General features: G+C 36.5%; 1 protein-coding gene and 1 non-coding gene across 4 annotated transcripts; one reads left to right on the forward strand and one right to left on the reverse strand.

Annotated features, from left to right (window-relative positions):
* Positions 1-5,194: 5,194 nt before the first annotated feature.
* Positions 5,195-13,760, forward strand: LOC110816423 (filament-like protein (DUF869)). 3 transcript variants are annotated; one of them, XM_088222405.1, is made up of 5 exons: positions 5,195-5,527; positions 6,395-6,535; positions 9,951-10,131; positions 10,845-12,583; positions 13,209-13,760. In XM_088222405.1, exons 2-5 carry the CDS (start codon positions 6,425-6,427, stop codon positions 13,581-13,583), a joined length of 2,406 nt encoding a protein of 801 aa, XP_088078531.1. In that variant the 5' UTR covers positions 5,195-5,527; positions 6,395-6,424; the 3' UTR covers positions 13,584-13,760. The 3 variants fall into 3 exon arrangements, with proteins under 3 accessions (XP_088078531.1, XP_088078532.1, XP_088078530.1); XM_088222406.1 differs by having other exon boundaries at positions 5,195-5,456; XM_088222404.1 differs by lacking the exon at positions 5,195-5,527 and adding an exon at positions 5,542-5,729.
* A 589-nt stretch (positions 13,761-14,349) lies between these two features.
* Positions 14,350-14,434, reverse strand: TRNAM-CAU (transfer RNA methionine (anticodon CAU)). The gene is given in 2 exon segments: positions 14,350-14,385; positions 14,397-14,434. It is a non-coding gene; the product is annotated as a tRNA-Met (tRNA).
* Between the last annotated feature and the right edge of the window lie 238 nt (positions 14,435-14,672).

A 14,672-nucleotide genomic window follows, 5' to 3' on the forward strand; every position in this document is an offset into this window, starting at 1 on the left:
ATTCAAAAAGTAGAGAGGAACATGCTCACCATCTAGCTCAAGTTTTGCAGCTTCTCAAAAAAAGGAAGTTGCGTACAAAATTGAGTAAGTGTGGATTCTGCCTTGAGTAGACCACCTTTCTGTGATACATCATATCAAAGGATGAAGTGTCAATGAACTCTGACAAGGTTGAAGCAGTGCTCGGTTGGAAAAAATTGATATCAGTTAACGAGATTCGTAGCTTTCTGGGGATGGCGGGTTATTACTGCAGGTTTGTGGAAGAGTTTTCTAGTCTAACTGCTCCCCTGAATCGGCTCACAAAGAAAAATATCAAGTTTGAGTGGAACGAGAATTGTGAAAGAAGTTTTTCAGAGTTAAAAAAGCGGCTGACCATTGCACCTATGTTGGCTTTACCGAATGGATCAAGGGGTTATATAGTTTACAGTGATGCCTCCTACCTAAGCTTAGGTTGCATTTTAATGCAACATGGGATTATCATAGCTTATGAGTCTAGACAGTTGAAGAGTCATGAGAAAAACTATCTCACTCATGACTTAGAGTTTGCCACAATCATACACGCATTGATGACTTGGCGCCATTATTTGTATGGAAAGACCTTTTAGATCTATACCGATCACAAGAGTTTGAAACACATATTCACTCAAAAGGATCTCAACATGCGTCAGAGAATGTGGATAGAACTTCTTAAAGACTATGATTGCGACATATTGTATCACCCGGGTAAGGGCAACATGGTAGCCGATGCACTCAGTAGAAAAAGTGCAAGTACGTTAGCCTATTTGATGGTTTCAGAATACAGGCAGATTGAGGCCACACAACAGGTACGACTTTAGGTCTTGAGGAGAGTCACATGTTTGGGTCACCTGACCGTTCAGCCTGAGTTAATTCAGAGAATAAGGGGAGCTCATTCCGCTGATTCCACCATAGTAGCCCTCAAGAGAGATGCAGAACAGAGAGTTAGCTTAGAATTTCGAGTCTCCGCTGATGGGTTGCTCAGATTCTAGGATAGAGTGTGTGTTCCAGGTGACAATAAGTTAAAAAGGGACATCATGACAGAGGCCCATAGCTAAAAGTTTGTCATGCATCCCGGAAGCTCTAAAATATACCAAAGTATGCGATCCCGATTTTGGTAAAATGAGATGAAAAGAGATATAGCTGACTTTGTTTCTAAGTGTTTAGTATGTCAGCAGATTAAGACAGAGCATCAACGCCCAGGCAGGCTACTTCAGCCATTACCGATCCCGTAATGGAAGTGGGAACATATCACCATGGACTTTGTGACAAGATTACCTGAGGCATACTCAGGATATGAGATCATTTGGGTAATTGTTGACCGACTTATCAAGTCTTCCCACTTCTTGGCCATCAGGATAACCGATTCCTTGGACAAGTTAGCAAGAATGTATATCCAAAAAATAGTCAAATTACATGGAGTGCCAGTAACTATAGTGTCCGACAAGGACCCCAGGTTCACTTCTCGATTTTGGTATAGTTTTTATCAAGCCATGGGAATGAAGCTATCCCTTAGTACTGCATTCCACCCTCAGACTGATGGCCAGTCAAAAAGGACAATTCGTACACTTAAGGATATGTTCCGAGCTTGTGTCCTTAACTCCGGGGACCATTGGGATGACCATCTATCCTTGATAGAGTTCGCCTACAACAACAGCTACCAAACGAGTATTAGCATGACTCCATATGAGGCGTTATATGGGCGCCCATACAGATCGCTGATTTGTTGGAAAGAAGTGGGCGATAGAAAATTGTTCAGCCCAGATATGGTAGAGGAGACTACATCCAAAATAGTTAAGATCAGAAAGAACATTCAGACAGCTCAGAGCAGGCAGAAGAGCTATGCTGACACCCGGAGGAGGGATTTGGAATTTGAAAAAGGCGATCGGGTATTCCTTAAGGTCACCCATTTTAAGGGAATTAGTAGGTTCGGCAAGAGAGAAAAACTAAACCCTTGATTTATTGGACCATTTGAAGTCTTAAACAGTATTGGTATCGCCGCCTACAGACTAGCACTGCCTCCAGAACTTTTCAAGGTCCATAATGTGTTTCATGTGTCCATGCTACGTAAGTACAACCCGGACCCTTCTCACGTCTTGGCCCACAAGTCTCTCCCACTCCAGGAGGATCTGTCATATGAGGAAGTACCGGTTGGCATTGTGGATCGAAAGAGCATATTACTCCGCAACCAAAAAATTCCATTTATAAAGGTCATATGACAGAACCACACACCGAGGGAGGCTACATGGGAGCTATAATCAGACTTCAGAGTCTAATATCCCCAGCTATTTGATTAAGAGTGAGAGACAACTTTTAGAGACCAAATTTCTTTTAAGGAGGGGAGAGTTGTAACACCCACAAAAAAATTTGTTTTAATTTAATAATTAATAAATGTAATTTTTTATTATTTTATTTTATTTTATTGTAGCTTATTTTATTTTATTTGGGGTAAAAATGAGGTGAAAATTGAATGAGGATAAAATTGGAAACAATTTTAGAGAAAATGGGTAAAAATTGAGGTTCTGGGGGTATTTTTAAAAGAAAAATCGAAAATTAGGGGTCAAAGTGCAATTTAGAGAAATTCTGCCACGTGGGATGCCCGATCAGTAGTCCCAACGAACCAAGACGCGCCACGTGGTAACAGGCGTTGACGCGGGCGATCCGCGTGCCCGCAATCGAACGACCCAGGTCCATTCCCACGCGTACAGACGACTTGGATGCGCTCCCTCCCAAACACGATCGAATAGCCAGATTCAAACGCGATCGGACGACCTATAGTGAATCCCGATGGACGGGCCAAATTGGATCGCGATGAACGGTTCAGATTCACTCCCTATTTATTCGCGATCGGACGGTCCATATCAATCGCGATGGACGGTCTAGTACAAAAGCAGACAGATATAAATAACCCCTATCCGCATCAAACCCTAACCCTAACCGCCAGACCCCTTCGCCGTAGAAGACAACTCAGCTACTGGAAGCCGACCACCACCACTCGCCGCCGCACTAGGACCCTTTTCGATCCTTAAAAAAGATAAAAACTTTCTCTTTTACCCAGAATTCAATTTTAAACACACTCATGAACAAATCAGGGTAAAAGGATAGGTCGATTTGTCGAAAAATGCAGGCAAAGCCTAGCGGCGCCGCCACAGAGAATTTTACAAAACGCCTCCGATGAGGCCCTTTCTGATTCCCGTTTTGCATAATTTTTACACCGTTGTGATCACTATTTTTTTCTCTACAAGTTGACAGAAGAAAAACACCCAATCGCAACGTGAGTCGAAGGAGCCGCCGCACCAGAGAACCCTGCCGCCGGTGAGTTTTGATTTTTCGTATTTTTTCAGCCAAGTGAAGCCCTTTAACGTATTTTCTTGTAGAGATTGATGCAAAATCGGTCAAATTCGGTAGGAAATAACCGACTTGAGGTAGATTGTCGCAGTGGGTGGCGGCACCGTTGTCGGAGCACGATGGAGCTGCCGTGCTGGAATTTCGAAATTGGTCGAGTGGGCCCGGGGACTGATTTTGAATTTTTTTTAGAACATTTTTATGTACTATTAACGCATTTCGATTCCCGAAAAAAAATTCAGGGAACCAAAGAACCGCCCGTAGATGCAGTAAACAGTTTAGCTTTTCGGACGTCAAATCAAGTAATGATCCCTCACCATATTCCCTATCATATAACTAAAGTTTAAATAAATAATAATATAGTATTTTATGCGAATCTAATAAATATACATAATTAATTACGAATTTGATAATGGAGCCAAAATAAAAAATTGTTCTCTGTTGATTTTGGTTGATTTATCAATTTTATGGTTTAAATGCATGTATTGCTTCCTTACGTGATCACAGTTTAGTTAGAAAATTGAGATATGCTTTTATTCCCTTATGCATGTTTGTTTGTTTGTGTTATTATGGTTGATTTGGAAAATGAAGACTAACGAAAAATGGAAAAATTATGTAATGAAATGAATAGATGAAACAGCAGCCCTACTGGATATCATGCGAGATGGTAGACGGATCAGGTACATAGGAAAATCTACCGTAAACGTTGTCTCATACCGGACGGGGTATGGAGACTTGAAAATTTGGCACTCATACCGGACGGGGTATGAGGACGATCTGCTTCACTCTCATACCGGACGAGGTATTGATGTTTAATAAATTGACGCTCATACCGGACGGGGTATGAGGACGACCCGTAATTAAAATTGTTAAAGGAAATGGTTCTCGTATAGCGGAGACATCCCTATGAATCCTAATGGATACTAATAGGCTGGTGAAAATTTGACAATTATTGTTTGGTTATTTGACAATGTGTATAGATTTATGATATGTACTATGTTGTTATTTCGACTAATTGCATATAAAACTATGATATGTGTTATGTTATTATTTTCTATAGGTTGTTTTCTATAAATCCCATTACGATAAGTGAACGATGAATAATTTTATGATAAATAAATGAATTTGCTAAATTTAGTATTCCATTTGTTATTTTTGTTTTGTACCTATCTTTATTTATGTGTGGTGATATACTGTGATATCTTTACTAGGATAGTGTAGTTCATTCCTTATTTAACCATTTCATATTAAAAGGACCAGGTTACACAGGCCAATCCGTAAGAAAATTGTGAGTAGATTCTAGATATTTTCTCTTTTCTATTTTTTTTCTTATTTCTTGTATTTTTTTCAAAAGAGTGAATTCCGTAATAATGTTTACTATTTTTAAATTATTGTGTAAGAAATATAAAACTTAACTTTTTTATTTCGCTTTTACATTTAATTTATTATATATTTTCTTTAGATATTTACGGATTCGTTACTTACTAACATGAAAAATATATTAAAAAATGTGCAGAATAATTAATTTACAAACAAATAAAACATAATTACGTGTAAACAGATGTGCAGAATAATTAATTCGTACACACTCATGTATAATACATGCATGCGCACATGGTTTTTGATTTCATATTCTTATACATATATATATATATATAACACATAATAGATAACCCTTGAAAACAAGGGATAATTGGAGTATTTATAAATTAAATAAATATATAAAAATAATGGAGGAGGTATATAAAATTCACCCATTTAAAATTTACTTATAAGCTTCGGTTGGGACAGCCAATAGAAAACTTTTCGGATGGCAGACGCTTTTTTGGGTAAATAAACCAGACAGTAGATTACAGGGGAACTGAAGCTTATCGTCAGAGTTTTCTCTCTAGCCAAACAACAAAAATGATTCTCAATTATTAATTACAGCACGAGAATGAAATCACAATACTTTCGAACAACATGATATGGTTGTCCTGAAATCGCGACGTCGATTGGCGGGAAAAACTCTGTCCGCATTTGAAAAATGAAAGCAGAAAAAGAAAAATACTCCAGACATGGCGGGGATTATATTAGGAAGAAGACAAAAGCACAAAAAAGTAGTAGACTTTCTATAGGCCGAATCTGAAATCTCTCTCTCTCTCTCTCTCTCTCTCTACACGTCTTCATGGTCCTACACTCTCTCTATCCCTATTATTATGCAGCACAGTTTTCGTTTTTTTATAAAATAGATTCATAATTCATTATTATTATTCTTCTTCTTCTTCAATCCCCATGATTCTTCGCTTGACATTCCTCAGATCTCTGCTCTGCATTCACTTTTTAACTCATTGATTATTTTATTGGTCTTGGCATATATTCAATGAATTGAGGTATATAAATAATTATTCTTCATTCTTGTTTGCTTTCTGGGTGTTTGAGGCCAGATGGGTATATGGATTTTTTGAGATTTTGAAATGGGTAATAGCAAATTTCTGATTTTCATGCGATATTTTGATGTGGGTCTTAGCTGTCTGAAATTTTTTTAGTCAGATATTTTACTATCTTTGTTTCATACCTTTGCTCTTACTCGCTGCCTACGTGGTCTTGAAATTTGGTAGGTAGGTGCCCAGTTATGGAGTTTTGTATCTCACGTAATTACCAATACGGATACGGATTAATCGTTTCGCATATCGTATTGAAGTCCTGTTTATCTGTATGATTACCTTTTGAGAATAAAAATCATTATTCCGAAAAAGTTAGGACATTTCTTTTTCGGAGGTTGGATTAGTTAGAGAGTGAATTCTAAGCTAAGATTTGAGAGTGACGGACAAATCCCCCATTTCATTTCATGAATTAACTGTTTCACTTGTTGAGAATCTTTCACATCCAAATCCCAATTTATCAACAAAAACCACAGTTCCAAATAATGGTTTCATGTAGAAAAAATCAACGATTCGAATTTGGAGCAAATGGGTTCAGATTCGTGTAGCTGCTACTTGTTGTATTCGGGTGGTTTTCAGTGATGAATTCGAGATGTGTTTATGTGGAATTGTAGATGTGAGCGATGGTCTTCTGAGGATTGGACATGGACAGGCGGAGTTGGCTATGGCGGAGGAAGTCATCGGAGAAAAGTCCGGGAGAAACAGAGAGCACGGGTTCCATGTCTTCTTATTCTGAAAGATTTTCTGACGATCAGGTAGATGAAATGAATTTTTCATCTGTGTGCCTTCTGTTATTTCTGCTTGATTTTTTTCATAATTCTTACATGTATAATGTATGAAATGGATTTCTCATTCTTATTCTTTTATTGGTTTGTTTTACTCGAAATGTTTTTGGATTTGAGAAGTTTGGATATGGCTATTTAATTGATTTGGATTTTTAATCTCAGTTTTGTTTTTCCTTGATTTATTTCCTGTTTTCCTACTCTCCTCCCTGACTAGCTTTGAGTCCATTATGGTCTGGAAGGAGTATGTTGTTGAATTCATTTGAGAAAAATTGATCTAGATAGCTGCTCTAATTCAAATACTGTTATTTTACATTTGAATAAACCTGTCAAAACATTGTTTCAGCAACAACTCATCGCAAGCACAGTTTGTTTTTACTTCTTTTTTGTTGGGTAATGGTGTCTTGGCTATGTAGATTTGCAAATTTTTGCTAAAAGCATCATTTAAAATACAAGGGATTCGACGCCATGTGCTGGTCCATTTAGAGATGCCTAATTGAATGCTGCTAATTTTTCTCAGAAAGATTCAGAGTACTAAATGATGAAGCCTTAGCTAGTTCCGAAGTTTAAAGTAGTTCCAGCTAAGCTGCAAGGAAATGATTTGGGAGTTCATCTTGACCTTTGTGTGTGTGTGAAGCTCCTTAGATGGTTGGTTAATATAATTCATTTATGATAATTAATTATGTGTCACAGTCAGTGTCTAAAAATGTGGGGTCTTTTGTTGATAAGTCTTTTGTTGATAAATATCAATTTTATTTTTTAAATTGAGCTCTACTTGAAAACTAGCCTTGTGCTCATTTGATAGCCACAATTTTAAGTAGATTCTGGTTTATAATTATCTTTAATTACTGTTAACTTTAGCCTTCTGATAGGTGAAGATCACTTTATAGAACCCTCGCTCTGTCCAAATTCCCAATTAACAGTACAATCTTAACTTTCCTTATTATACTTCAAATATCTAATTAACTTATACTATGCTTGGAGATATATTTTATCATGTATTCTTGTTATTAAATGACCTTGATGCCATCTCTGACATCTAAGTCAACAATCAAGATGATCTTGTTTTCCATTGGTTTTGCTTCAAAATTGTAAGTACTTTCTTAACCATAAATTACTGATTCTGTTATTTCAAAAAAATAGATTACTGATTCTGAAAGTACTGAAGTCATGAGCTTCAAGAGAATGCTCAATGTTATAGCTTTCGAACAAAATTATGCATGCATATACAAACTTAAAAAGAAAGGCATAAAACAACTGTCCTTCTATATTGGGGGTTGTCTCTGCAATAGGATCTTTGCACATTGATTTCGCCAAGTTTCTACAAACAAAATTTCATGATGTTCACTTTATAGCTTCATAGATTAGATTATCAAGTCTGGATTCATAACTGCTAGGATGAAATATCATAACTATCATTCACTTAAGGATGTCATTGACTAATGATTCATGAGTGACAATGTTTTATGATGATGTATTATTTAATGTTACTATTAGAAATCATTGTTTGTTCTCTGTTATAGTTTGTTTATGATTTTTATTACATGATTTACATCAGTGTTTAATCAGTGGAAAAAGAACTTGCTTTTGTGTGTATTTCTAATGTAGCATTGACCTTCCATCCTACACTGCATTCACTGTTTCTCTTGTAATGATCTCCGTCATAAACTGGAATTCCTTTGGATTATTTTTATGATAGGGAGATGGGGGAAAATAGTGCCTTTATATTCAAATGGGTGTTCAAGCATTATAGGGTTGTCCTGTTTTCTTATTGAATTAAAGTCATTTTTGCCCATGGAAGAAAATAGTTGGCTGAACCACTTCAAATTCCTTGCACTTTCTCTAAAATTTCTATACTTGGGTGAGTTTCTAGTTACCATGGGCTACTGTCTCGCTATGTCAACCTAGCATTTTCATGCAAAGTTACTATAGAATCTGCCCTCCTGCATACTTCTTCTGGTTTGCTTCCGCTATTTCAAGAGTTTACTGAACTTCTTATGGATTGATGTTACTGCTTTTCTGGGCATCATTTACTAAAATAATAGTACTATTATTGCCTACTCTAGTAAAATCAGCCGTTAGAGCCATTGGTAACCACTGGTCATTAAGGCATATTCTCAAAATATCTATATCTACAGTAGTGGCAATAGGCACGTGATTTGAAAATGTACCCAATTTGTCCACTATTGGTAGGTAAAATGATTTCTTTTACTTTTGAATCCTAAACAATTTGATTAGGAGTTAGTATGCAAAGATTTAAGGTCATTTCTTTAATTTGCTCTCTATTTCTAATTCATAGCCTGCGCAGCAGCTTCATCAGTGTTACCTACTGAGTAAAATGTTTGTTCGGAAAGACCATCTAATTCTCCGAAAAGGATCAATTTAAACCCTCTAATTGTTTCTGCTAGATCAATGTGTTTTCCTAGAGAACCCATAAATACTTCTGCTACGAAATCTTTTCTGCTTTTAAATTTTGTCTTTTCTTCATACTAAGGTCTCTAATGGATTATTTTTCATAGAAGATAGTGCTAGTAGGTGCTGAAATATTAGAGAGTGCTCATCCTGTATTAGAGATATTTGCTTATGGTAGCAGTGGTGTATCAGGCCAAAGCTTTGTCTTTACAGTTTTATAAATTGTTCTGGGATTTTATGCAGCCCAAGCACAATGATATTCTGATCAAAAGTTAAATAAATTTAGAATCAGATGATGGGACCAGAATTGGTGTTCCAGTGAACCATGCAGTAAGCTGACATGGTATATGGAATTTATTTATGTTGCAATCCCACTTGGATACCACATTTGCCTTCTAAAACTTTCATAAAGCATTTCATTTTTTTAAAAGAAAAATAATTATCGATTTTGTGTATTTGGTTCTATCTTTTGGAGTTTTTATATCTTGACCTTGTAAGTTTATCCTTTTGCCAATTAGCGTAACCCTGTACTTTTAATTGCAGCCTCTTAAAATTTTTCCTTTAGCAAAATCTGCCATAATTTTTTATATTAGCTAAATCATTTTGGATGACGTTGACAAATTTAAGCATAGTGATGTCATTGTTTGTTAGGAGCAAACTGGTCATTTGCTCACCTCTTTTAATCATTAGTGACAGTGATTTATTTATTTATTCTATTTGGTAATTAACTTCTGCCTAATAATTGTCACATGACCATATTTTGAAGCATTCACATGGATAACAAGCATGACTGCCATCTAAATTAGAGATGAATTGGCTGGCATGTATGAGTTACAGAATTTAGGTGGCTGCAACTAGAAGTTTAGATTGGTGACTAATTGTTACTTTACTATGTTTCTTATGACTAATTGGTCTAGTAACTTTAGTTATATGGTTGGAGGTATGAATTCTGATCCTTCTTTGTTTGTTATCCAAGGCATGTCCAACTCAAAGCTCTGTATCGCCAGACATCTTGTCTAAAGTTGTAGCGACTGATGAAGAAATTAATGATAATGTGAAAATTCTGTCAGAGAAACTCTCTGATGCTCTTTTGAATATTAGTGCTAAGGAAGAGTTGGTAAAGCAACATGCCAAAGTTGCAGAAGAGGCTGTCTCAGGTATCATTTCTACTTCGAAGCAACAGAGATTTGAAATTGGGCTACTGAGTAATCTGTAACGATTGTGAATTGGGGTATAAAGGAATATCAGATTTGCCTAATTCCAATGTATTTCTATCCGGAAAATATATGACATGAAGACCATAGAGATAATTGTTATGCTTTTCTTTTTTCTTATTTTTTTTTCGTCATTGGCATGTGGAAAAATCCACTGAAAAATATAGAAGGATTGTAATCGAAGTGGGAAGAAAATATAAAAGAGAAATACCATGTTGTATAAGAGAAAACACGAAAATCCCAGTACCATGCAAGTAATAGCCACCAAGAGAGTACCTCAAAAAGGTTATTTTCATGAAACTAATGAAAGACTAGACTCCCTTAAATACTCTTGTTCTCCCTCCAAAAATTCTGTAATGATTGAGTGGAGTTGTTCTCCAAGTGATCACTCCAATTTTCTACTCTCAACTAACTACTTAGCATCTTCCAAAATTGGCCTTTCACTTTTTCTTTTTTTCATATTTATTAGGAGGAAAAAAAATTGTTTTTTAGTTGAGAACTTGGAGAGAACCATTTCTGGTTATATAATCTGATGAGTGTGTTTGTTCCTGTATGGATTTTCTTGTCAGTTTGATGTAGAAGTTTATTTCAATAGCATTTTCTTTTGAAAGGCCACTCAACATGGCTGGATCTTTTTTTTCCCCATCTCAAAATAGGGTGGGAGAAGGCTGAAAATGAAGTTTCGGTGTTAAAGAAAAAACTTGAGGCTTCTGGGCAAAGGAACTCAGCACTAGAAAATCGAGTTGGACATCTTGATGGTGCACTAAAGGAATGTGTGAGACAACTTCGACAAGCAAGAGAAGAGCAAGAGCAGAAAATCCAAGAAGCTGTTGAGAAGAAAACACGTGAGTGGGAGTCTAAGAAATCCGAGCTTGAAAGCCAACTTGTTGAGCTCCAAGCACAACTTCAAACTGCTAAAAATGAGGCTCCTGCTTCTGTCAGTCAAGAGCTTTACCAAAAAATTGAGGCTTTAGAGAAAGAGAATTCAACTCTTAAGCTTGACCTGCTTTCTAGAGCTGAGGAAATGGAAATTAGAATTCTTGAAAGGGACTTAAGCACCCAGGCAGCAGAAATGGCCAGCAAACAGCATTTGGAGAGCATTAAAAAATTAGCTAAGCTCGAAGCTGAATGCCGCAGGCAAAAGATTGTGGCAAAAAAAGCATCTCCTATGAATGATCACAAGTCTCATACGGCAACCTCGAGCTATGTCGAATCTTTCACTGATAGCCAGTCAGATAGTGGGGAGAGGCTACAGGCTGTCGAAAATTATATGCACACAATGCATAGCTTGGATATGAATGAGGGTGAGCCTTGTCGTTCTGATTCATGGGCATCTCCTCGAATAACAGAATTGGATCCGTTTAAGAAAGAGAAGTCTATGGGAAGAAACTTAGCTGTTTCTTCTGGAGAAATCAATCTTATGGATGATTTTCTTGAAATGGAAAGGCTTGCAGGACTGCCAGGTACTGATGTTGGGAGTAGTTTCCTTGAGGCAGGACCTGTATCAGAACAAATGGATGGTAGTACGAGGCCAAAAAAATCTGCTTATGAAGCTTTGATTTGCAGAATTTCTGAGCTGGAGGAAAAATTAAAGAAGACTGAAGCAGAAAAACTGCAACTGGAGATGGCTTTGACGGGATCAAGAAAACAACTGGAAACCTTACAAAATCAGGTAAAGGAAGCTGAAGGAAAGTTGTTAGACATACAAAAGAAGGCTCTAACTGGATCCAAGAAGCAGCTTGAGACATTGCAGAACCAGCTAAAGAAAGCTGAAGGTAAGTTATTAGATTCAGAGAAGATAAAAGCAGAGAAACTGCAACTAGAGATGGCTTTAACCGGATCAAAAAAACAAGTAGGAACCTTGCAAACACAGCTGAAGGAAACAGAAGTGAAGTTAGAGATGCAAAAGAAGGCTTTAACTGGATCCCAGAAGCAGCTTGAGAAATTGCAGGACCAATTAATGAATGCTGAGAGGAAGTTGTTAGATGCAGAGAAGATGAAAGCCGAAAAATTTGAATTAGAGATGGTTTTGACTCAGACTCGTGACCAGCTTGAGAAATCAGAAAATCAGCTGAAGTGTGCAGAAGAAAACTTAGTAGAGCTTCAAACTCAAATAGCTCTTGTAACTGATGCAAAGCAGGCAACTGAGGAAGAAGTGAAGGCTGCAAACATTAAGAGAGAAAAAGTGGAATCACAACTCAGAGATGTTGAAGGAGAAGTCAGAAGTTTGTTATCAAAAATTGTTTCTTTAGAAGAGGAAACTGAAAAAGAACGTGCCTTATCAGCAAAAAATTTGGCAAAGTGTCAAGAATTGCAGGATGAGATTTCAAAAATGAAAAATAAAATTAAGCTTCAGGATTTGCCGAACTCTAATGGGGACTTGAAGATAATGCAGGTCAGTATGTTCTGTATACTTCTTCCTGATTATGTGCACGTATGTGTTAATTTTTCTCTACTTCAATCTTGTTAATGTCTTCCAAAGATTAAAAAGCATTCTTGCATACAGCAGGATTTAATAATCTTAAAGAATGTAAATATATTGGTGTTTATGAAAATCCTTTCTGAACTCTGATGTGGTAATGGCAGGTCATTTCTCCCTAGTTCACGTAATCTATTAGAATTCAGTCATTCTTAAATGTTCAACTATGCTTTTTGTACTCCCGTTAATTTGGTGGCAAGCTTTCTGGTTAAGTAAATCTAATGACTTTATCAAAAAGTTTAACTCAAGCTCTTCAAATCGTTTTTATGAAGGCCAAATTGTAGATCCAACCAAATCTCAGACCTTGTTTCTCTCTCTCTCTCTCTCTCTCAAAAAAAAAAAAAGAAAAGAAACTACAGGTCTTGTTACGTGGCCTGAAAACTCTATTAATACGTAATCTGCTTATAACTTGCTCTGATCATTGATACGATCAGCTGGGTGGGAGTGCTGTACTCAATAGAAACTTGTGGATGTATTTCTGACAGTTATATTAGTAGTTCTGCTCTTATAAATTCTAATGATGCCTTGCTATCAATAACAGGAGAAGGAGCTAGCAGTGGCGGCTAACAAATTTGCAGAGTGTCAGAAAACAATTGCTTCTATTGGCCAGCAGTTAAAGTCTCTTGCAACCTTTGAGGATCTGCTGCTTGACTGCGAAATGCCTTTGGAAGTCAGCAGGCTGTCTCCTACCGAAGAGACAGAAACATTGAAAAGTTATACCAGGGACCTAAAATTATCCGGGAGAGCTCCTGAAGCCAAAAGTATTGATGAGCACCTTAATTCTTCAAAGAATAGGAGTGACTTGGACTCGACATTGCTGGCAAACCCGATCATAGCATCCAAAAGAACCCAGAACGGGGGGGTTGGGAATTTGTTCAACGGAAATAAGGATGGGAGATCTGAGTTGCCATTGTAATGAATTGTTAATTTTTTGTCATTACAGAAACAATGGACACCACATTTGTGGAATAACTGATTTATCTGGGTACAGGTTGTATGAGGAGCAGACATTGTAGAAAGAAAGTATAGATATACTTATACATAAAATATAATCTGAAATGTCTTTTTTTAGTAAAAAATTCCAGTTGCAGTATTTGGCATCAGATTGTTTTTTACTCTTTTCTTTTGATATTCCTGTTGAGCATTGAAGATGGTTCGAGCTGTTGGGATGCCAAAGCAGGGAAGTAACACCACCCTCAAATATAATTGGGATGTGAAAGGCACCGACTATTGAGTTCGGGATCACTTAAAAAATAAAAGATATAAACTCTAAGCGATTATATCATATATTATTTTTTCCGTTTAAGGGGGATTAGACTATATTTAATAGGAGAAAGATTTTTTTAAGTTAATCTCTTAGTTGTTAAATCCAAAATTTATAATCTTCTTTTAATTGTGAAACTAAAAACTTAGTGTTTAAAGCATCAGAGTGTAAATGACCATTACAATGGTGGAAATGATGCTTTTGTAAAAACCAAATATACACTCTAACAGTTATGCAAAAAGAAAGAAAATGTCAGGGTAAAAAATTTATAAAAAAAATTAAGGAATCTTGGGGTTGAAGAATCCAGAAGTTTATAGGTCAATTTCTGTTTCTCTGTTATGTGGTGTAGCTGTATTTTTTTTTAATTAAATGTATGTGTGTATCAATAATTGTTATGCAAAATCAGAAAAAATATTTGTGGGGTGAGAGAGGCTCGAACTCTCGACCTCAGGATAACTCTATAGCTATGAGACCTACGCGCTAGCCAACTGCGCCACCACCCCCGTTCTGTTCATGTTCTTTCCGCGCTAGAATATAATGGGTACAATGTTGTCATGAGGTGAGAATTTACATAACGATAATTATTATGAAAAATTTACAAAAAAAAATACTTTCATTAAGATCCAAGTCCACAATATAAATTCCATCGGCTTCTAATAGATCTATACATTTATTTTTAAATATGTATTACATAAATGTTAAATTCATAGAGTACACGGGAACTAAAACCTATAATATTAT

This window comes from Carica papaya, chromosome 6 (assembly GCF_054855325.1).
Source record: "Carica papaya isolate Zhongbai chromosome 6, ASM5485532v1, whole genome shotgun sequence".
Lineage (NCBI taxonomy): Eukaryota > Viridiplantae > Streptophyta > Magnoliopsida > Brassicales > Caricaceae > Carica > Carica papaya.

Coding starts and splice junctions, on each gene's coding strand:
- LOC110816423 (XM_088222405.1), top strand. CDS start 6,425: ATGGACAGGCGGAGTTGGCTATGGCGGAGGAAGTCATCGGAGAAAAGT. Junction 6,536..9,950: donor AAAGATTTTCTGACGATCAG/GTAGATGAAATG, acceptor TTGTTATCCAAG/GCATGTCCAACTCAAAGCTC. Junction 10,132..10,844: donor TGCAGAAGAGGCTGTCTCAG/GTATCATTTCTA, acceptor ATCTCAAAATAG/GGTGGGAGAAGGCTGAAAAT.